The 24870-nt window shown below is 45.6% G+C and overlaps 1 protein-coding gene across 1 annotated transcript in view; it reads left to right on the top strand.

The window, feature by feature from the left end:
* Nucleotides 1-3962, top strand: part of elovl6 (ELOVL fatty acid elongase 6) — a 140174-nt gene extending 136212 nt beyond the window's left edge. Inside the window, exon 4 of the mRNA XM_038792157.1 lies at nucleotides 1793-3962. Within this exon, the coding sequence (XP_038648085.1) occupies nucleotides 1793-2220 (428 nt within the window). The 3' untranslated portion in view covers nucleotides 2221-3962. The remainder of the gene's footprint in view (nucleotides 1-1792) is intronic.
* Nucleotides 3963-24870: the final 20908 nt, after the last annotated feature.

The following is a 24870-nucleotide window of genomic DNA, read 5'->3' as shown; positions in this document are numbered from 1 at the left end:
CCCTTCCATCATAAAGTCAAAAGTGGGGATGTTTGCTGATGACTGCACAATGTTCAGCACCATTCACGCTCCTCAGATAATGTGTCCAGCTGGAGAAAGACCTGGACAACATTCAGGCATGGACTGACAAGTGGCAAGCAACATTTTTTCCACACAACTGCCAGGTAATGACCATCAGCAACAAGAGAGGATCTGACTATCATCCATTTACATTCAATGGCATTACCATCACAGAATCCCGCACAATCAATATCCCAGGGTTACCATTGACTAGAAACTGAACTGGACTAGCAATATAAATACTGTGGCTTCAAGAGCAGGTCAGAGGCTGGGAATCCCGTGGCAAGTAACTCACCTCCTGACTCCCCGAAGCCTGTCCACCATCTACAGGACACAAGTCAGGAGTGTAATGGCGGCGATGTTCCCCAATATTGAAAGGAAACTGATAAGGGAGGTGCCCATCTCCTTCCCATCCAGGGCCGAATCAAAGTAGCGTTCCAGGCTTCCCCGGCACTGAACGCCTCCCGCTTAGACTAAAAATTGAGGCTGGTTGGGAAACAACCCTTCATGGGCCAATTAGGGCCCTCAACTGGGGCAAGGGCAGGTGGACCAGCCTGGGCTTTGCTTGTCCCACCATTAAATTGCAGAGAATATGGAATAGGCAGGCCCAGTGGTATCTGAAGAATTTTTACAATGCCATCGCCCCTGCCTGTAAAGACCCTGGCAGGGGAATGTAAAATTCTGCCCAGAATGAGCTAAAGACATGTTCAAATGTGTTCAATCAACGATTTATATGAAACCTTCCCTTCAAAACCTCCACTTTTAAATTCCTATCTTGAAAACAAAACTCTCAACGCAATTAAAAAGCGAATGAGACATTCAAGTCATGCAACATTGCTTGATAAATATTTGTGGAAACTATTGTACCATTTTTTAAAAAGATATATATTTTTCTTTATTTTATGATGCTTAGGAATTGATAGTTTATCTTTGAACTGGTCTTATAAAAAGGGAGCGATATCATAATTAAGCAATTGTGTTCCACATGCACTTTTTTACAAATCCCTCTTAAAAGCCAGTGTAATGCCTATCTAACATAACCAGAAAGCAGCTAATTTTTAAATTATAGTTAACCTATTCACCAGTGATATTTTTTGACTTCCTCTCTGTCACCCTCTGACCATTGAAGTTTATTTTGTGACGGTATGCTTTTGCTTATCTGTTTAAAATCCTTTATTTAGTAAATTACAGAATATTTATTTGAAAAACAGGTGGTAGTAAATTGTAAAGTTTGAAAAGTGCTATGTTAATACATTTGACTAAAATAATACCTGAAATGATCGCACTCTGTAGAGACAGGCTGCGGGATTCTCTGTCGGCGGGATCCTCCACTTCGCCGAGTTTCCCAACAGCGTGGGACGGCCACAATGGGAAACCCCATTGGCCGGCTGCTGGCACGGAGGATCCCGCCGCTGGTAGGGTGCGCCGTACTGGAAAACAGGTCTGGCAGGACAGAGAATCCCGCCCAGGATCTTTGAAAGGATTATAAGTGTGCGCTCAACAAACGTTTAATAGTCAGTTTGTAATCCTGCTCAAAACTCGAAACCTTGACGGCTGATGGTGGATTCTAGCCTATTTTAAATTACTTTAAATGTATGGAAACATTTTTCTGGAATGAGGTTTTGTAATGTCTTTGAACAACTGCAGCAGTAAACATTCATACAAATAGAAACAAAACTTAAACAACAAAATTTCTTTTTTTTTACAAACGTTTCTCTGTTTGTCTTTTCAGGAGACACATTCTTCATTATACTGCGGAAGCAGAAGCTCATTTTCCTACACTGGTACCATCATATCACAGTACTGCTTTACTCCTGGTACTCTTACAAAGACATGATCGCTGGAGGAGGGTGGTTTATGACAATGAACTATGGTGTGCACGCTGTCATGTACTCCTATTACGCTTTGCGGGCAGCTGGATTCAGAGTTTCACGCAAGTTTGCCATGTTCATCACCATGACACAGATCACCCAGATGATATTGGGCTGTATTGTTAACTACTTGGTGTATGAGTGGATGCAGCAGGGTCAGTGCCCATCACACATGCACAACATTGTCTGGTCCTCCCTCATGTATCTCAGCTACTTTGTGCTCTTCTGCCAGTTTTTCTATGAGGCCTATTTGAGCAGCAGCATGAGGAAAGCACTGAAGGCCGACTAGAACTGGATGGTTGGAGGTCACAGCTCAGGGGCATCAGTCACATGGCACGAGTATCGAGTGCTTCAAAATGGCAGCCTGTATTCATTAGCTTGGTTTAATCCATTTGAGCTCATGACACCTCAGTGAGATCACCTTTGAAGTTTCAAAATAGTACGGTTGGCATTCCTTTAGATGGGCATATATGTGATGCAATGCATATTTGGGCTGTAACAGGTGAAGTTAAGTGTCAATATGGGTGCTTTGTGATCTGCATTTGAGGTAAAAAAGAGCTAAATGGTTTAAGCCAACTAGTGTTGAATCCGAAGGTCTTCTGAAGGGCAGCTAGAGGAACCAAAAGCTTCAAGAAAAGATTAATGATTTAAAAAAAACACATTTTTTTACATTAATCAAAAATAAATGGTTCTGCACTGATAAGATTACTCGCAACTTTCTGACCCATAGTGTCCCTGTCCAGAAAAAAAAAACAATATTCTGCCTTTAGAAATACCCACACTTTTTCAACATGCAATGTTGGAGAACATTTGCATTTGTACTTTCTGGCCTTTTGAGAAGTACCATTTGAACTATAAAGTTACTCTGCCTAATAGAAATAGGAGATTTAACTAAAGACAAAAATGTTGTCACATTTTAGAGGTATCAAAGAACATCTGCAGGAAAAAAAAAGTTTTGTTTTGTTCCAATTTAATTTTTCACGTATTTCGTTCCTGTAGGTTGAATTGAGGCTGTTTGATATTAGTAACCTCATTGATGTGTTCATATGAAATGCTTGAGGCTATTCTTTTAACAGGGTGTTAACGTTTTTTTTCAAAGTTTAAAAGAAATGCAATGGGCTAAAATGGGGGCAAAGGAGTTTCGTGCAAACACGTTAATGAGTGTACTATAATCGTGCAGTGCGGTTTCGGTGCACACTTGTTGATTGGGTAGGGTAAATTCATAAATCTGCAGCATTCACCTGTCAGTCATGACTAAGTGAGACTGATGGCATCTTTTCTCAATTTTCAGCTTCTCTGTCTATTATCCATTCTGAATCGCATAAAACTGTTTAAGTACATTGATTCCTTCCCAAACCACACCTGGATCTTCCCGGAGACTGTATTCAACTCTCTCTAATTCTATTGCTTACTTGGTTGTATGGATATCTTTGCAACTATTTCTGAAATCCTGTAGCTTCAACAAGTGAGATGTTTATGCTATTTCATCTTTTCATCATTCTTGTCAGTATATAAACACTTAAGAGCTATGGGTATTTGCTATAGTACTACAACAATCTAAAACGGTTTGAATGGGTTGAATGGTTGATTAAGATACTTCAGAATAATCAAGAAAACCTGATGGGACCACATATGTACACAGAAAAGAATTTGGGTACCACAAAAATCTTTATATAAACAAGCTGTGGGATACTTTTACAGATATTTTTACTTGTATTTTTTGATACTGTGGTCTTATTGATAAATGATTTAATGTAAATAAATTCTGGGGAACAGGAGCTTTGAGAGAGATTATTTAACCTTTAATCTGCTAACTACAAGACATGATTTTCATGATTTTGAAATAAAACTCTACATGTAACAGCATTTATCAGGTTAGGATACTTGTTCGTAAACACACAAGCTTTACCCACTTGATGCTGAGGTGGTTTTTGGAGGAAACAATTGAACCAGAGCCAAAGTAATGTAACCTGCTTTGAATTCTCAACTGCTGATGCTGTAACACCTAACAATAAATATTTCTAAAATTGATTTCTGGTAGCCTTACTTCTTTTAATTCAAGATTAATTGCCTATCCCTTCAAGAATATTTTAAAAATATATATATTTTGTTATTTTTCCAATTAAGGGGCATTTTAGCGTGGCCAATCCACCTACCCTACACATCTTTGGGTTGTGGGGGCGAGACCCACGCAGATATGGGGAGAATGTGCAAACTCTTCACGGACAGTGACCCGGGGGCCGGGATCGAACCCGGATCCTCAGCTCCATGATGCAGCAGTGCTAACTGCTGCGCTACCGTGCCACCCCTCTTCAAGGTTCTTAGAAGTAGAAAGTGCTCTAATTGCTCCATTAAAGCTTCAAGATTTTAAAATAATACCACTGTGAAATAAATTTATTCGCAATACTTAACATTAGAAAATTTTTTGCAATCACTCATTATCAACTTGGAACATCTCTGTGTTTGCGCGTTTAACTCAGAGGAATAAAAAAATCGAATTCTTAAGTTGGCTAGGTCAAATTATATACAGTGCATAATTGAGCCATGCAGCTGAGGTTGATCCTAGTTTGAAACCATGGGGCTGTGTTGAATGAGCTGATCTCAGTTTGGACAGTGCAACCATATCATCTATGGTTTAGGGAATGGAACTTTAGCTAGGGTTTCTGTCCTCGATACTGATATGGCAGCATTGCCTGGATGTGCGCAAGAGTGCTTTGAATTTCCTGTGTCTTTTCACTTGGAGATGCACCTGGACGCATACCAAATAGTCACTTAACAAGAGAAGAAATTTGGGTATGTGTTGTATGTTGGAGACCCCTCTCTTTCACAGCACGGCAGTCATCGTTTTGGCCAAAATGCATTTCCAATCCATAAAATATAAAACATAGAACAGTATAGCACAGAACAGGCCCTTCGGCCCTCGAAGTTGTGCGGAGCATTGTCCGAAACCAATATCAAGCTATCCCACTCCCTGTCATTCTGGTGTGCTCCATGTGCCTATCCAATAACCGCTTAAAAGTTCCTAAAGTGTCCGACTCCACTATCACAGCAGGCAGTCCATTCCACACCCTAACCACTCTCTGAGTAAATAACCTACCTTGGATATCCCTCCTATATCTCCCACCCTGAATCTTATAGTTTTGCCCCCTTGTAACAGCTACATCCACCCGAGGAAATAGTCTCTGAACGTCCACTCCTATCTATCCCCCTCACCATCTTATAAACCTCCATTAAGTTGCCTCTCATCCTCATCCGCTCCAAAGAGAAAAACCCTAGCTCCCTCAACCTTTCCTCATAAGACCTATCCTGCAAACCAGGCAACATCCTGGTAAATCTCCTTTGCACCCTTTCCAATGCTTCCACATCCTTCCTATAATTAGGTGACCAGAACTGCACACAATACTCCAAATGTGGTCTCACCAGGGTCATGTATAGTTGCAGCATAACCCCGCGGCTCTTAAATCAAGCCCCCGTTAATAAACACTAACACACTATAAGCCTTTTTCACGGCTCTATCCACTTGAGTGCAGCACGGTAGCATTGTGCATAGCACAATTGCTTCACAGCTCCAGGGTCCCAGGTTTGATTCCGGCTTGGGTCACTGTCTGTGCGGAGTCTGCACATCCTCCCCGTGTGTGCGTGGGTTTCCTCCGGGTGCTCCGGTTTCCTCCCACAGTCCAAAGATGTGCAGGTTAGGTGGATTGACCACGATAAATTGCCCTTAGTGTCCAAAATTGCCCTTAGTATTGGGTGGGGTTACTGGGTTATGGGGATAGGGTGGAGGTGTTGACCTTGGGTAGGGTGCTCTTTCCAAGAGCCGGTGCAGACTCGATGGGCCGAATGGCCTCCTTCTGCACTGTAAATTCTATGAAAAATATCTGTGGACATGAACCCCAAGATCTCTCTGTTCATCCACATTCTTCAGAACCCTGCCGTTGACCCTGTAATCCGTATTCAAATTTGTTCTACTAAAATGAATCACCTCGCACTTATCAGGGTTAAACTCCATCTGCCATTTTTCGGCCCAGTTCTGCATCCTATCAATGTCTCTTTGCAGCCTACAACAGCCCTCCACCTCATCCACTACTCCACCAATCTTGGTGTCATCAGCAAATTTACTGACCCACCCTTCAGCCCCCTCCTCCAAGTCATTGATAAAAATCATGAATACAGAGGTCCCAGCACTGATCCCTGTGGTGCACCGCTGGTAACTGGTCTCCAGTCTGAAAATTTTCCATCCACCACCACCCTCTGTCTTCTATGTGATAGCTAGTTACTTATCCAATTGGCCAAATTTCTCTCTATCCCACACCTCCTTACTTTCTTCATGAGCCGACCGTGGGGAACCTTATCAAACGCCTTACTAAAATCCATGTATATGACATCAACTGCTCTACCTTCACCAACACACTTAGTTACCTCCTCAAAGAATTCAATCAAATTTGTGAGGCAAGACTTATCCTTCACAAATCTGTGTTGACTATCCCGGATTAAGCTGCATCTTTCCAAATGGTCATAAATCCTATCCTCCATGACCTTTTCCATTAACTTACCGACCACTGAAGTAAGACTAACTGACCTATAATTACCAGGTCAATCCTATTCCCTTTCTTGAACAGAGGAACAACATTCGCCTCTCTCCAGTCCTCTGGCACTATCCTCGTGGACAGTGAGGACCCAAAGATCAAAGCCAAAGGCTCTGCAATCTCATCCCTTGCCTCCCAAAGAATCCTTGGATATATCCCATCTGACCCAGGGAACTTGTCAACCCTCAGGTTTTTCAAAATTGCTAATACATCCTTCCTCAGAACATCTACCTCCTCCAACCTACACACCTGTCTCACACTCTCATCCTCAAAAATATGGCCCCTCTCCTTGGTGAACACTGAAGAAAAGTATTCATTCAACGCCTCTCCTATTTCTTCTGACTCCATGCACAAGTTCCCACTACTGTCTTTGACCGGCCCTACACTCACCCTGGTCATTCTTTTATTTCTCACATAAGAGTAAAAAGCCTTGGGGTTTTCCTTGATCTGACCCGCCAAGGACTTTTCATTCCCCCTCCTAGCTCTCCTAAGCCCTTTTTCTTAGCTCATTCCTTGCTACCTTGTAACCCTCAAACGACAGAACTGAACCTTGTTTTCTCATCCTTACATAGTCTTACTTTTTCCTCTTGACAAGACATTCAACCTCTTTTGTGAACCATGGCTCCCTCACACGGCCATTTCCTCCCTGCCTGACAGGTACATACCTATGAAGGACACACAGTATTTGTTCCTTGAACATTTGTGCCTTTCCCTGACAGTTTCTGTTCCCATCTTATGCTCCCTAATTCTTGCCTAATCGCATCATAATTACCCCTGCCCCAATTATAAACCTTGCCCTGCCATATGGCCCTATCCCTCTCCATTGCAATAGTGAAAGACACCGAATTAGGTCACTATCTCCAAAGTGCTCTCCCACAAACAAATCTAACACTTGGCCCAGTTCATTACCCAGTACCAAATCCAATGTGGCCCCCCCTCTTGTCGGCCTATCCACATATTGTGTCAGGAAACCCTCCTGCACACACTGTACAAAAACTGCCCCATCCGAACTGTTCGACCTATAGAGATTCCAATCAATATTTGGAAAGTTAAAGTCACCCATAACAAATACCCTGAGACCTCCACACCTATCCATAATCTGTTTTGCAATTTTTTCCTCCACATCTCTATTACTATTTGGGGCCCTATAGAAAATTCCTAACAATGTGACCGCTCCTTTCCTATTTCTAACTTTGACCCATATTACCTCAGTGGGCAGATCCCCTTCGAACTGCCTTTCTGCCAGCCGTTAAACTATCCTTGATTAACAATACTACTCCTCCACCTCTTTTACCACCTTCCCTACTCTTACTGAAATACCGATACCGCGGAACTTCCAACAGCCATTCCTGTCCCTGTTCTAACCATGGGCAAAATTCTCCGACCCCCCGCAGGGTCGGAGAATCTCCTGGGGCCGCCGAAAATCCCTCCCCGCCGTGGCAGAAATTCTCCGCCACCCGGGAATTGGCGGGGGCGGGAAACACCACCCGCCGATCGGCGAGCCCACTGCGGCGATTCTCCGGCCCGCAATGGGCCGAAGTCCCGCCACTGGGAGGCCTCTCCCGCCGCCGTGGTTTGAACCACCTCTGGTGGCGGCGGCACGAGCGGGCCCCCGGGTCCTGGGGGGGCGAAGGGCGATCGGACCCTGGGGGGTGCCCCCACGGTGGCCAGGCCCGCGATCGGGGCCCACCGATCGGCGGGCGGGCCACTGCTGTGGGGGCACTCTTTTTCTTCCGCCGCCGCCACGGCCTCCACCATGGCGGAGGCGGAAGAGAATCCCCCAGCGCGCATGCGCGAACCGGCGAAGGCCTTTCGGCCAGCCCGGGCGGCGGGCATCAAAGGCCACTGGAGCCGGTTTGGGCACCAGTCGGTGTGGTGCCAACCGCTCTGCCACGGGCCTAGCCCCTCAACGTGAGGGCTTGGCCCCTAAAGGTGCAGAGAATTCTGCACCTTTGGGGAGGCCCGACTCCGGAGTGGTTGGCACCACTCCACAATGCCGGGACCCCCGCCCCGCCGGATAGGGGAGAATCCCGCCACATGTCTCCGTAATGGCCACAACATTGTAATCCCAAGTACCAATCCATGCTCCAACTTCACCGACCTTATTCCGGATGCTCCTTGCATTGAAGTAGACACACCAACCCACCTTTCTGCCTGCCGGTACAGTCCTGCGACCTTGATACCCTCCTCAGTACTCACTACTCTCAACACTGGATTCTGGACTACAGCTCATTTTCCCAGCCCCTTTCCCCCAAATTACAGAGTTTCAGATGTGTTTCTAATAATTTCCTGAAAACCTTTCAAATTACGACCAGATTTTCAGGCACAGTAGGAAACAATCATTATTCTGGTGTTCTGTTGCAATTTTTTGGATTAAAAAAAAAAATTATCTTCACTGAGAACCTCTCTGTATTTTTGGTTTATTTTAATGCATGTTGATGGCAGAAGTATAAGTCACATTAAAAATAAAACCAGTTCTAGGTTCTTAAGTACACTGTGCCTAACGTGTATGCACATTAGCTGACTGAGCTGAAACTAAATTAATCTGATGTGAGTATGACTCTCATTCGACCATAATTATTTACACTGACTTAGACTCAAGTTTGGGTGCATTTCAGTGCGATTGGCAGGAAATGTTATTTCTTTTGTTTATTTCATTTATTCATTCACAGGATGTGGGCACCGCAGACAAGACGAGCGTTTATTGTTCGTCCCTAATTACCCTTGAGAAGGCGGTAAGGTGCTACCTTGAACCTTTGCAGTGTAAATGGGAAAGATGCTTTCACAATGCTGTTTGGGAGCGAGTTTAGAATGTTCCAGGATTTTAATCCCATGATGAAGGAATGCCAGTATATTTTCAAATCAGGATAGTGGGTGGAGATCTCCCTCAAAATGACTCAGCGTCATTTTGGGTGAGAAAATCGGTGTGAATTGCGGCAGCTGTTCTGGCAAGATTTTCATCGCTATCTTCCTGTACTGAGTCATATTTTTGGAGGGGGCAGAGCCTAAATATACCGGCAAAACCGGATTTACAGACATCAAGGCTCCCTATGATCTCAAAGTGACAGTTCAGGCCTTCCCCGCCCAACCACCACAATCCTCGCTGCATCAACCCCCTTTCTCCAACCCCTCACCCCACAGATCGGGTCCTAATGGGTCTTCCTTTAGAACCCCTCTCTCCCCGCTTCTCACCAGCATCAGGCCACCCTTCCAATTGCTAGTACTAGCACCACCGCCCCCTTGATGAGCAACACCTCACGAAAGAGCAGGGGTTGTCCCCACAGCTGCTGTGCCTACGAAGCACTTGAGAACAAAGAGACAACCTCATTAAAAAAAATTGTGGTTATAGATACAGCTGCTCCCGTGAGTTAATGGATCACTGCAGAGTTATAAAAATAAGTAATTGTAACTTCCCCTTTACACTGCCTCAACCTGTCAATCAAAGTCTTTTAGCAGGCAATGATGTGTGAAATTGAATAGAAACAATGCAGCTCAAAGTTTTTAGCCGACACAGAGGCTTCTATACTTTAAAGGGCAATGCCATTGATTGTGATAACACCACTTCAAAAGTTTCTACCACTTTCAAGGGATTACTTTTACCGTCATCTCATAGACCTTTGAACTTGGCATACTGAAAAAACGTTTAAAGGGTTTAGGGCTGCAGGTGGGATCACTTTCACTTCATTATTTTTATTTTTTTAAATTTAGAGTACCCAAATAACTTTTTTTCCAATTTATGGGGCAATTTAGCGTGGCCAATCCATCTATACTGCACATCTTTGGGTTGTGTGGGAAATCCACGCAAACACGGGGAGACTGTGCAAACTCCACACGGACAGTGACCCAGAGCCGGGATCGAACCTGCGACTTTGGCGTGGTGAGGCAGCAGTGCTAACCACTGCGCCACTCCTTTCACTTTATTATGAGAAAACCTTTAGATACTGACTGACTGTTCAGAGGGTTTATCGGCTCCAGAAGGGAAGAGCAACCAAACGAGTTCCATCTCAGGAAGGACCCTGACCTGAGCCCCTCCAGATCAGCACAAGCCACTCTGACCTCGACCTTCCATGAAGGACCCACTCAACACCCTAGACACAATTATTGCGCGGGTACATACCTCCTTGCCACCCCTCAGACTGCAAGTAACCAGGTGCACATTCCTCAGGGCTTGAACCAATTCACGGCAGCGGGACTCTCAGCTGGGGGGAGCTGGGACATCAGGGCAGGCAAGTGAATTGGGCATCCTGCCTGTCAATTAGATGCTTAACAGCTCTAATGAGCTATTTGCATCTTCCCGCTGGGGCGGCTAGCTAGTCAGGACCTTGGGAAACCCGTTATGGCTGGCGGAGAGAGCTGGGAGACCCATAACCAGTTTGGCACCAGCGCAAATCCCAATTTTGTCCGACACAGGCCATTGTGAATCCCTTAGCAAGCAAGCGACCCTCGGACAATCCCGGCCAGCATATTTAAATGCTGATTTAAATATGCGGAGGGTGAACCATATTGCCTCTGCTGCAGGGGTCCAGCAGTGTTAAGCACTGCCTGCGCAAGCCCCATCTCGTAGCTCTCTCGCTGTTCTCCCAAGATAGGATGTGCACTGGGTGCAACGAGGCCAGAGAATCACCGCCAGTGTTTAATTTGGACAGGAACTTTGGTGGATGGGATGCCAATCAAGAGGGTTGCTTTGTCCTGGAGCTTCTTCAGTGTTTCTGGAGTTGCACTCATCCAGGCAAGGGGAAAGTATGCATTCCCCTGGTAGATGGCGGACATACTTTGGAGAGTCAGGAAGTGGGATCTGCGCCGCAGACCTGACTGTAGGTAAACAGAATAAGTTCGCCTCTGGTGAATAGTGACTTCTCTTCATATGTTATGGTGGGGAATTCACCGATAGTAATGCCAATGAATGTCAAGAAAAAGTATTTAGATTTGACATCAGCGGAATTTGCACACGTTTGGGTCTATCTCCCAGATAGTATCCAGACAGGCAATGTAGGTGAAGGTAAGATCAGGTTCGGATGATACGTCCCTTCTTGTCATCACCTTTTTTTAAAGTTATAAATTTAGAGTACCCAATTTTTTTTCAATTAAGGGGCAATTTAGCGTGGCCAATCCACTTAAACTGCACATCTTTGGGTTGTGGGGGTGAAACCCATGCAGACATGGGGACAATGTGCAAACTCTACACGAACAGTGACCCAGGGCCGGGATTTGAACCCAGGTCCTCAGCGCCACAGTCCCAGTGCTAACCACTGCGCTACATGCCGCCCCTCTTGTCATCAACTTAACCTCAATACATTCAGTCTGAGATCATCGTCTGAACATTAGAAAGTGGCCATAGACCTGTATCCATCTGGAAATCAAAGCCATCCAGGGATTGGGGGGAATTGGTGAGGTAGACAAAAGGCAGTTTGGGTGAAAAATGAATCAGTCAAAGCAATAAGAATTCAAAGAAAATGGATAATGAAAAATTCAAAGTAAGTTGCGATCATTGTGCTTCTGTGTTTAGTTCCAGTTTTTAATATTTCTCGAATTACTAATTTAAAATCAATCAAAATTTCCAGTAATTTGAAAACTTAGCGTGAAGATGTCTTTAGATATTCAATACATCCCCGCTACACATGTGAAAGGAACCTCGGCACAATACTTACGTCACAACTGCGGTAAAAGGGGGATTTGAAATATTAAGTGTAGTCTCTGTCACCAATGTATCTCTGGATCAAGAAGTATCTGCACCTTTAGTTTACAGCAAACATTTGTTTTACATCCATCAGTTGCACTGAGATGATGCACTAAGGGTACGGTATCAGATGAGTGCCACTTTACTGAGTACATACGCTATAGGGGCCATTGGGATAGCACGGTAGCACAGTAGTTAGCACAGTTGCTTCACAGCTCCAGGGTCCCAAGTTTGATTCCCGGCTTGGGTCACTGTCTGTGCAGTGTCTGCACGTTCTCCCCGTGCCTGCGCGGGTTTCCTCTGGGTGCTCCGGTTTCCTCCAACAGTCCAAAGATGTGCATTGGATTGGTCATGCTAAATTGCCCTTAGCTTAGGTGGGGTCACTGGTTTACAGGGATCGGGTGGAGGTGCGGGTTTAAGTGGGGTACTGTTTCCAGGAGCCGGTGCAGACTTGATGGGCCAAATGGCCTCCTTCTGCACTGTAAATGCTATGAGTATATCTCAATGGTGGCTATTTTCCATTTTTAAGGTGAGCACGAAAGTGGGTATACGTAAAGCCATGTATGAATAGCACAAATTATCTGCTAATCTCAGCTTTTTATCCTTCGTATGAGACTGTTGAAATTGTAGTTAAAATCAACTGCATATATTGCTTCTCTAGCCATTTTCACATTTCCCCTCACCTAAGTTTTATTTTTGTTTGAAAAGAAAAGCTGGAGGCACTTCTGAGTTTTGATTCTGAGAGAATTTTATGGTACATTTAAAAGCTTCTCAGAACAAGTGCTTAACCAGCAGTACGAATTCTTGGAACTGTTTGTCCAAAGATAAAATACATAGCTTTAGCATGCCAAACACTTTAAAGCAGAGAAATACTGAAAGGATCTTGTAAAAGCCAGCTAGATCTGCAAGGGGAAAAGCAGATAACTTCCTACAAGTGACACACACTTGTTTTAGAAATGTAATGTTTCGACAACATTAACACATTGAGAAGCTTCACCAAAAATAACTGAAGAGCCAAAGGATATTGTTTAACGAAACACATCCTTCTGTTTTATCCTTTACTGAAATATTCAATGAGGTATCATGCGCAAATTGTACAATATTTATTCCAACTAGATGTAGTAGAATCTTGTACTGGAGCTTATCTAATGGGACGCCATTTGCATTTCTTAGTAAACATTAGTGCTTTCAAAAGTTTGCTACTACTATTAATTTAAATAATACAAGCAGAAACCAGTTGAGCTTGTGTTCTTTATTGCCAATTGATTGTTTGATACAGACTTTTTGTTGACACATTTGTAGTTTTGATAATGAAAAGAAAATCGCCAGACAGAAGCATGTACTACTTAAGGCCAATTCAGCACTGTTTACATTTTTATGTCTGTGGACATGTTTTTCTTTTGCAGAAATCTCTGCCACACCATGATCTGCCCTAGCTAACTCATCTCTCAATTGAGAGCTCATTTTTAAATTTAAATAAATGATCAGGTTAAACCATTCCGAGTTGGCCAATGAGTTTCACCATCACCTCTTATTCACTTGTTCACTTATTTTCTATACGTGGTGGAAGGTTAAACTGTAGCCAAAATAATTCTCTGACCGTGAATATGACTACAGTAAGTGTCGAACATCTGAAAAATCTAGTGGTATGAATATCTGACACTAATAGAGAAAATGATGCACCTGAGCTTACTATTGTGCATTATGCTTGCACTGTATAACTCGGTTATGATTTCTTTGCATTCTCTGTGAATTATTCACATGTGCAAGAGGTTTGTGTTGAACTTTGCTGTATTTAACACTTGTTCTGTTTCTGAATGAAGAGTTATGTTTCCCATAGCCAATTCAGTGCATAGTACAGGTCCATGTACTAACCAACACTTGACAACAGCACTTCTTTCACATGTCATGTAATTGTAGAGTTAACATTAAATAAGGTTACTGTTGACATTTCAGCTGCTGTGCTTTCAACCGTTATACTATGGTTTAGTGTATTCACTGGCTGCTTGGAGCAATAGAAATCTATGGTTATGTGTTGGCTGAATCTATTGAACCTGCTTAATAGCTACAAATGCACACTTATCAATTTAAAATAGCAATGAAATAAACATTTGAGGTTCAACAAGTTCAGACTGCACGAATGAACAGATGGTAGAAAGGATATCGTGGACACAAATTGGGTTTAAAAAGTAAATCATGTGTGTTAATATGGTTGTCAGTAACCTGCGATTTTGTAGTAGGCTCCAGCAGTGTCTAGCTTTACAGATGCAGCTGACAATTATTTTTGAATGAATTAGCTCCCTTCGGATCTCATTGACATATCATTCATCTGTAATTTAGCTTAACATATCAGTGGCAAAGAGTCAAATATAAATGATCTGGTAAAAGCAGCCTAATGATGGAAGAGGATAGCACTGTTTATTTGATAGTGAATAAAAACATGTAATTTGGTGATGAAAATGTGCTGCATTTTACTTCATATACATTCAGACATTTTGATTTAATGTTCAGGTGTATGAAGCCCGTTTATTGTGAAATTGTTTATTCCAGCGATATTTTGGGAGGTGCTAATAAAGATTTCACAATAATGGGCTGGATTCTCCGCTTCTCGATGCCGAAATCAGATTCGGCGATGGGGCGGAGAATCCATTTTGCTGCCGAAATCGGGAGTGTCCCTGGTTTTTCAATTCTCCGCCCCCAGAAAATTGGTGTACTCTCGCCGAGTATCCACTGCATCAAGCCATTGCCTCACGCCCGCCCCACGATGCTCAGTTGCCGACCGGCTGAATTCCCAACGGCGTGGCTTATGTGTGCTCACACGATCCGGGATCCACGCGTGGCAGCTGCAGATGTCCTGTGCTGCCACAGTCGGGGGAGGGCCAATCATGGGTGGGGGGGTGGGGGCTTCATTCACGGCTGTGGGCACTGTGGTCCGGGGAGCACGAGCGGCCGATGTGGTGCACTACTTTGACTGTCCAGGTCCGCGGGCTGAGTCCACCAATGAGCACGGCATGGCCGCTGCAGGCTCCCTGCTAGCCCCCTGCAAAACGGGGAATCTATGGGGTGGGGTTCTCCGACCCCCCCCCCCCTTTGCTGGGCCAGAGAATCCCGCCCCGATGCAGCTGCCAGATTCTCCGCCGCCGGTTTTTCGACGGGAGCGGGAATCGCATCGTGCGGTCGGGGGCCGTCGGCAGCGATCCCCCCGGCGATTCTCCGCTCTGCGATGGGGGAAGATGCGTCTGTTTTCGGCCAGTCCTGCCGGCGTAAATCAAATAGCTCTTTACTGGTGGGACCTGGCTCTGCGGATGGCCTGCGAAGTCCTCAGGGGAGGGCGCGGGAGGATCTCGCCCCGGGAGGGTGCCCCTACGGTGGCCTGGCCCGCGATCGAGGCCCACCGATCTGCGCGCGGGCCTGTGCCAAGTGGGCATTCTTTCCCTCCGCGTCGGCCGCTGTAACGGTCCGCCATGGCCGGCGTGGAGAAGAACCCTTCTGCGCATGCGCTGGGATCACGCCAGAACAAGCTAGCGCTCCTGCGCATGCGGCAACTCGCGCCAGCCAGCACCAGTTGGCGCGGCGCCAACCCTGCCACCGCTGGCCTAGCCCCTGAAGGTGCGGAGGATTCCTCACCTTCCAGGCGGTCTGACGCCTGAGTGGTGCACGGCACTCCTCGGCGGCGGTACGACCCACCCCGCCGGATAGCAGAGAATCCCGGCCACAGCCTTTTGACGGCAGTTTCCTGGCGTAAAAACCACGGTTTTCACGATGGTGTGGGAACATAGGGCGCGATTCTCCGCTACGGCCGACGCCGGAGTGAAACCCGTTGTGTTTCACTCCGGCATCGGAGGCCGCTCCTCGGCCCCTATTCTGTCCCCCCCCCCCACCACCCTGGGGGGTTAGGAGTGGCGTTGCGCGAATCTCGGGCGCCAGGCCTTGACGCTTGCGTGCGCGGTTGCCGTCTTCCCCTCCACTGCCCCGCAAGACGTGGTGGCTTGATCTTGTGGGGCGACAGAGGGGAAAGAGTCCGTCTCTTAGAGACGCCGGCCCGACAATCGGTGGGCACCGATCGTGGGCCAGACATCTGACGAGCACGTCCATGGTGCTCGATCCTCTCTCCACCCCCCCACAGGCCCCACACTTACCTGTCGCGCGCTGTTCACGCCGGCAGCGACCAGGTGTGGTTGACGTCAACGTGAACAGGTCGGGGTCGTCAGTCTGCTTGGCCCATACGGGCCGTAGAATCGCCGGTCGCCGTGAAAAACGGCGAGCGGCAATTCTCCGAGCGGCGTGTCGCAAAACGCGACACGCCATTTTGGGGGGGGTGGGAGAATCGCGGGGGGTGCCAGAGCAGCCCTCCTGCGATTCTCCCACCCGTCTTGGGCAGCGGAGAATCGCGTCCATAGTCTCCAAAGCGGAGAATCCAGCCCAATGTTTCCAGAAAACGTCCAATTTCCTCACCTAGTAAAATATTTTAAAATGTTTTGTGCTGAGATGTTTCATTTTATATGCATATACTCCCAAATAAATCATAACACATAAAACTGAAACCGTAGGGGGAGTCTCCAGTAAGTGGTTAAGTGATTTGATACATTTAGCCAAAAAATATTACAAAACTATTTTTTTTTAAATGGGGAAATCTCCTTTCAAAAAGGAGAATTGTATCAAGCCGCATTGGGGAACTTGTATTCAATGTTGAGAATATTATTCTGGGACGTCTCCAGTTTCTATTTAATTGAATAATAAGTACGAATGCATTTTTATTACAGAATGTGTTTTAATTTAATTAGGGTGCATATTTTTTGTTAAAAGTCAAGTGCAAGTGAAAGTAAGAACAACTTCTATTTATTTTTCCTTGATTATCGTCAAATGTTACAAGAAGCTTAATAAAGGTGCAATCAAAAAACAAAATGGATGCTAAACCAAAGGAGAAGATTGGTGACTTTTAGGCCTGGTCTACTAAATATAAATGAAAACAACCATTAGACTATTTATTTCACACACTTATGTGCATTCCACTGCGTCATTTGTTTAACCTCATGAAAGTTCCCTGATATCCAACGCTAATCAAGGAGACTACCAATCCATCTTTAGTGAACGCACAGCGCACTGAAATTCTGGACTTCAGTTTCTGTTTTGTGTGACCAAAGGTTTCTTTCAAAGAATAGGAAAAGTGCTTTCTTTTTTATATCCTTTTAAATAGATGATTTATTTAAATTCATTTAAATAAATGAACTATAGAAATAGTTCCGTTTTATATCCCAATGTTCAACAAATAATAGGATCAGAGACATGGATTACATTTTGAAGATAGCAATGCTCTGATCCTGAATCTGTTATATTGCATCTGTTATATTGCAATGAAAAATAAATTTGGAGCAATATCGAATTACTAAAGAGTGCTGATGCTGCAGTGGAATCCCAACTTTCATGTCCCTGTCCTTTCCTGAGTGAATACTTGGGGACAGCTGATTTTTCACTATTTACAGGCTGCATCACCACACATTTTTTGCTATTGATTTTATTTGCAAATCTGAAGAGTTTGTGTATATGAACTTTCATTGTAATGTTTGTTTGTCTCATTCTGCGATTTAATTTCTATAAATTAATTCCCCAAGGAGTGAAGCTGTTGGGTGTTCCCATCCAATATTTTTACATTTTGTAAATCTTAGTTTTTTGACTATTAAATATTAAGACAATTGAACACCAGCAACAAAACTGAATTGTGTCTATCCCATAAAGGATGGCTAGTGCCCGTGAGAAATCGCTGTGTACATCTTTCTGACAAGGAAAGCGTGTACACGGTGTGATGAGAGCACTTGAAAACGTTTGCCGCTGTTATGAATTTATAATTACCGCTGAATGTTTTGCTCGATGAATCGCACTTAAGTTATGGGGAAAGGGCTGCTCTCTCTTGTATACGTGCAAACCGGAAGAAACTCCATCAGCTGTTGATGAAACACACACTGACTATAAATAATTGTGTCACCTTCTGTGCCCCTTTATCCATCTTTAAGCCAATCTATGATGTAAAATTAACATTACCCATAAAAATAAGCAATTGGCGTCCACGTTTTCCTGTATGAAATCTAATGGTTTGTGTGTCAATAAATAAATATATTCTCATTTGTTTTATAGATATTGTGTTATCCTTATACGGTACTTCTGGTCTAAAGGTCACCACACCACTTAGAGTTATTTCTTCCCAAAGCCATGATTCTTTGTTCAGATGGGAAATGAGCACTATGGATGCCCAATTGGGGAAATATTCCAAAACATCAGGACTTCCCACGGGAATTTGTAGCTCTGCTTTGGACAGGTGTAAATTCAGTTTTCAACATTTACAATACTTTAGGTGCAACTCATTTATTATTTGTTGCGTGAACGCCAAGTTCTTGGTGTCAATTATGTTTTCACAGTTTCCCTTTGTATCTGTTTGAGTTGTGGCTTGGACCAATTTTGACAAAAGTAGGAAAAGAAGAAATGCTTGAAACATTAGGGACTTGGGTTCTCATGTGACAAATGTCCTGTAGGTTTTTTTCTCCAACCACTGGATTTGTTTATTGTCACGTGTACCGAGGACAGTGAAAAGTATTTTTCTGCCAGCAGCTCAACCGGATCACTTAGTACATGAAAAGAAAATCAAAAGAAAATACATAATAGGGCAACACAAGGCCCACAATGTAAATAGAGGTGTGTAGGTAGAGTCAATGGATGGTAGGCAGGTTTGTGTGAGGTACTGCCACCAATGGCTTCCCCAGTGAGACTGTTCCAACTCAGAATTTTGGAAAAGGAACAGAAGGCACAGTGAAGGGATGTCTGGCAACACCAGAGAAAACCTACACCATTCTTTGCCCCAACCACCACATTAACTTCTGCAGAATGGTGGTCAACCTCACTTTGACCGACAATGACTGAAGAGGCTCCAATTCCTCAGGAGGCTGTGGAATTTGCCAATTGCAGCATTTCAGATGACGAAATGAAGCCGACTCATAGCAATGAACATGCAGTGTTCAATTATTTTGCATTTATACGCTTGCATGTTTGGTTTCCACTCTACTTTGGGTGTGATTCAGTGATCGCGTTGCGCCCGGCGCAGATCAGGGTGCATCAGGTGAATATCAGGAAAGGCCAAAATCAAGATTCACACCAGCCAGGTACAAGCCAGTTTGCAATTCACCTGGCTCCACTCCTGATGGTGAGTTCCGGATCATGCCCAAAAATGGCGAGAATATCATTGACCCTCATTTGCATTCACTTCAATCTCATTGACGAGATTGGAGTCAAATACAGCGGCCTCCCTGGAATTTCCCGACTCCCCAGCAAGAGATCATGTGGACATTGATTAGTACGCCAGTTTAAAAAATGGGAACCTGGCACAATGAAAATTAAATGAAATGAAAATCGCTTATTGTCACGAGTAGGCTTCAATGAAGTTACTGTGAAAAGCCCCTAGTCGCCACATTCCGGCGCCTGTCCGGGGGCTACTGGGGGCTACAATGGCTACTGAGGGGACATGAGGAGTTAAGGGGCCATCTCTGTTTTCCAGCATGCAGCTCCAGTGTTTGGGGGCTGCATCAAGGGGGGTTGGCTTTGGTCAGGGGGCTGAAGCATCCCAGGTCTGGGGTTGCCCCTGGGTGGTGTCAGGATATGCAGACATGCAAATAATGATATACAGACAGGCAGCTATTGAACACAGAGAACAGGACAAAACCAGTGAGCAGGCAGGACACTCAGGGGTGGTATCTGACTTTAAAAGGCACGAGGCACTCACACCGTTCACCTCTTTCCACTGATGAACATTTACAAAAGGTGCAGCAGCTCCAAAACCAGCAAAAGCAGGGCTATGATGCTCATGCCACCGATTTGCCGGTGTTATCCCCAGCAGACACTGTCAGGATCAAGATACCAGATGGTGGCTGGTCTACTCCAGCTGTCGTTCGACAGGCTGGGCCCCGCTCGTATGTTGTACGTATGGCTGATGGTTCTGTTGTGCGACGAAACAGATGGGAACTGCGCAAAGTTGCCTGCCTGCAACCGCTTTCTTCTCTGTTTCCGTCCGTTGTTTTGCCACCTCCTGATGCCTCGAACTACGAGGCCACCAGTCAGGCTTCCATCCCGCCTGTCAAGGCGCCGTCACCCCCACCACCACCTCTCCGGCGGTCAACAAGGATCAGACGCAAGCCCCAGGAACTGGACTTATGAACATTTGTTTTGTTTGCTATGTTCTGTTTTCTCACATTAGGCAGCTGTCTTCACATGTAAATACGTTCACTATGCCACCGTTTGAAAATATGTTAACATATGCAACCATATATAAGTACGTTCCCAGGTGCCAATAAAACATTTTTTAAAAAGGGGAGATGTCATGATATGCAGACATGCAGATAATGATATACAGACAGGCACAGACAGGCAGCTAATGAACACAGAGAACAGGACATGACCAATGAGCAGGCAGAACACTCAGGGGTGGTATCTCACGATAAAAGGCACAAGGCACTCACACTCCGCCTCTTTCCACTGATGAACATCTACAGAGTGAGTCAGGGTGCATGTACAGTATTACACCTCCAGCACGTGGCTAAGAGCTAGTCTGGTTCAATCAGACAGAGTAACCACACTTAGGTTAGCAGAGAGTCGAACTTATAGAGAAGTGTGCTAACTGTGCTACTGGTTCAATAAATCAGATTGAACTAACTTCAAGGTCTGGAGTATCTTTTGGTTAAAGCTGCATCCAGTTGCCTGTGTTATCCCAGAGTACATAACATGACAGGTGGGAGGCTGGGGCAATGAGGGGCTTTCTTATCTCTGAGGCCCTTTATCCATCTTTAAATATTGTAGAGGCCCATGACTGGGGCAATCGCAGCTGCAGCCTGTCTGTCCAATGGACACTTCCAGGACAGAACTCTCCTGCAGCTTTTGTCCTGAAATTCAATTTCACTGCCTTTGACTGTGAGAAGCCTCTAGCTTCACAGCTGAAGGCTATATCAAAAGAGGAATTAGCCTTGTTAGTTGTGAGAGGACTTCATGCTCCTCACCTCTCAAGTGCCTCCTCAAGGGCACACGTGCCATGCCTCAGAGGATGATTAGTGCATAGCATGTCCAGCAATCTTTGAACCCTGAATAGTGTGCATTCTGACAATAAACAGCAGCCTGAACTTTGGGCCCAAGATAAATTTGGACATTTTAAATTAAACCACAGTCAGCTTCAAGCAGACTTGATAGGAATTCGAACAGTCAAGTTTGAATGCGCTGATCAGAGACATCCAGACGGGACAAGTCTGGGCTTTACCTGCCAACAAGATACCAGGAGATAATCAGTCCCATTGAAATGGATCAATTAGATACAATTTACAGTGCAGAAGGAGGCCATTCGGCCCATCCAATCTGCACCAGCTCTTGGAAAGAGCACGCTACCCAAGCACACACCTCCACCCTATCCCCATAACCCAGTAACCCCACCCAACACTAAGGGCAATTTTGGATACTAAGGGGCAATTTAACACGGCCAATCCAGCTAACCACATCTTTGGACTGTGGGAGGAAACTGGAGCACCCGGAGGAAACCCACGCACACATGGGGAGAACGTGCAGACTCCACACACACAGTGACCCAAGCCGGGAATCGAACCTAGGACCCTGGAGCTGTGAAGCAATTGTGCTAACCACTACCGTGCTGCCCTAAATTGTTGTGGCTTCTCCAGATAAAGCTGGACTTTCTGACACCCAGTTTATCATATATGGAGTAAGATTCCGTGCGAACAATACACCTAGAGATGGACCACTGAGGATGGGTTCCTGGTGTCCTGCAGAGTTGCAATTGGCAACTCCATTGGGTGTTGTGACCCCGGCCCTGAGACCTCATTGCCTGAGGGCCAGAGAACTTTCTGGAAAGGCACAAAGAGGGGTATAAATATGCACAGCCCAGGATCCTCCCTGGCGAAGACGGGACACCGAGGTAGCAGAGAAGATTCAAGGACAGACCAGAGGAGGGAAGGAAGCAGCGTGTGAGACTCACCTTCGTGGACAAAGGCCCTGAGTTGGATCCGCTGCTCGGCTGTGTTAATTGGCATGGGTAGTATTAAGAATCTTTCTATTATTATTAGTTGGGATCATTTATGGGGGATAAACATCTCACTGTGTTTAATAATAAATTTGGTTGAATCATCAACTTGTATTTGTCTCTTGGTCATCATGCAAGTAAGGGCGACTGGGTAAAATGTTTGAGTAATAAACTGGTCTTGGTGTCTGAGAAATTTACAGACAAGATTGGCGCTCTCTGGGTGGGCTTCGATAAGAAGTGACCGAGTTGCTCCGAATTCAAACTCACCAACCTTGTATTCTTCAACACTCAGCCTGAGCCTCAATTAAGAGGGCAGTTGGCCCCAGGGCGATGGCCAGAATTCAAGTGAGTGGTCGAACGTACAGGTATCCGACCTGTAAATTGGGCCATAAACCAGAGTGTCTGTAACACAAGGTGAACAAACTGTGCAGTTAGAAATAGGATAGTCAAGGGAGTTGGATTAACTCTGTGGGAGCCTATGCAGTGCAAAACGGACCCCTGCCCCAGTCGATTCTCACGCGTCCGTGACAAACCGTGGAGAGAGTGAGAGTTAGACGTGGCCAGCCTCACCAAATGGGAGGTAACGCTTGGAGGTTATTTAAATAAGGAATAGCCCAAATGGGTGGAGTGGGGTAACACTCCGATATCGGATCTGGGATCCGAAGGCAAAGTTTGTTGGGTCCACAGCCATAAAGCGGTGAATAGACGGGCTTCCAAGATAAGGAAGGCGATTGCGATCGCTAGTTGTTTGCAACGGGAGAGAGGCGGGAATTTTAAGAGTTAAACAAGAGTGGCACGAGACAGAATAGAGAGAAACTGGAAACTGAGGTTGGACTGAGAGAGGAGAGGAACCAAGCCAGCCTTCTGTATATCAGGCTCAGTTCAAGAAGTCGAACCACAAAGATCACGGCGGGATCGGGATGCGGCGCTCCAAAAGGTAGAGGAATTCAAAAAGAAATGCAGCGAACTGCAAGCTGCAGTAAAAGTCCAGCACCAGGCAGGGGAAGAGAATACAGTCCTCGGAACCACCCATTCAAAGTGGCTGTGTGAGATCAAAAAATTGATCCAAATGCCTTCTTTGCAATTACAAGCCAACAGAGGGCCTTAAACGGGTTAGATGATATGGAGGAGGTCAATAGGCCCAGCTTGCCCCACCCCAAAATGTAGCCGGGGTCACACTGAAAGAAATGATGGCAGCAGTTTTACCTGCCATGGGATATGATAGAGGGGACCCAGTGAACGGCCTGTAGGCTGAAGAAAGGGGAACACCCAATAGTATACACCGGTCACCTATGGGCACAGTACATAGCTGTTTTTGAGTGGTTAAACTGAGCTCAGGTAGACGAGCACCATCGATCCACATGGATCTGAACACTCGTCTCGCATGCCAAGAGTCGGAAGGCATGACAGAATTTTGACCCAGCCAGCAACACTCACAATGAGGCATGGGCATTCAGTAGAATAACCCACACCTGGGAGAGGGTGGTACACGAGATAGACAATCCCAAACCCAGGAATGCGGGGAAAATGAACCCCGTCCGCACAAACTAAAATCCTGTGCCAATGGAATGAGGGGGAGACAGTTTTAGGGGACTTAATCACAGAGGATACCCTGCCCCATGCACTACTCCAACCCCAGAAGCAGAGACCAGCCCAGAGTGGATCCCAGCTATTCACCTCCCATGGGGCTGTGCTACAATTGCGGTCAGACAGGCCATTTTGTTAGAGAGTGTAGGGCACCTCCCCAGCAGCCACAAATACATCCACAATTCCCAGACCAAAGCCCCAACCTATACCACTGGAGGTACCTGCCCGACAGGCCATGGTAACCCCCGTAGAGGAACCCGAGAACCCTTCCAGCCTGTATCTCCTTCTGGATACAGAACCGAGTGAGTGACGGTGCCAGGGCTCGCCGACGTGCATGTGTAACTGCTAGTGGGATAGTTTAGATAGACCCCTGGTACAAGGTGAGGTAAGAGCCACTCCGTCGATTTCCTGTGGGACACAGGAGGATCCTGTACTACCCTCAATACATCCCGCAACCTGGGTGACACGGCGCACTCGAAAAAAGATAACATTTAGTGGCTTCACAGGCCACTTGCAGGAGGGGTCCGAGACAGACCATTGGAATTCAGGATAGGGGAGGTGGGCAAAGTAATTAGCCGTTTACTGCAACAAGGAATCCTCTGCCCCATTACCTCCACCAATAATTCCCCGATTTGGCTGGGAAGAAAACTGGATGGGTCATGGAGACTGATGATCGATTCTGGGAACTGAACCGAACCAGCCCAATCACAGCACCCATGGTCGCTACTAGCCCTGAAGCCATAATGTGCAGCAGACCCTGACCCCTTGTTCCCTATCGCTCCCACCCAGACCCCAGATGCAAGGCTATGCCTGATGTCACAGAGGAATAGAAAATAAGTCAGGATTAAACCGCATACACATGAAGGCACATGGCACTGGGACCTCTGCAATCGCCTGGTGTGATGTTCAGACCAGGAACAAGTGGAAGAGCAGATTCCAGGTAACCAGAGCCCACCCACTTAAATTACCAACTCAAAGAGAATACAGGGACTCTGCATCCCCAATTATAAATAAATGTATCATTATCAC

This window comes from Scyliorhinus canicula, chromosome 3 (genome assembly GCF_902713615.1).
Source record: "Scyliorhinus canicula chromosome 3, sScyCan1.1, whole genome shotgun sequence".
In the NCBI taxonomy this organism is placed as follows: domain Eukaryota; kingdom Metazoa; phylum Chordata; class Chondrichthyes; order Carcharhiniformes; family Scyliorhinidae; genus Scyliorhinus; species Scyliorhinus canicula.
The sequence above is the reverse complement of the archived record's forward strand: the minus strand, read 5'-3'. Positions and strand labels throughout refer to the sequence as shown.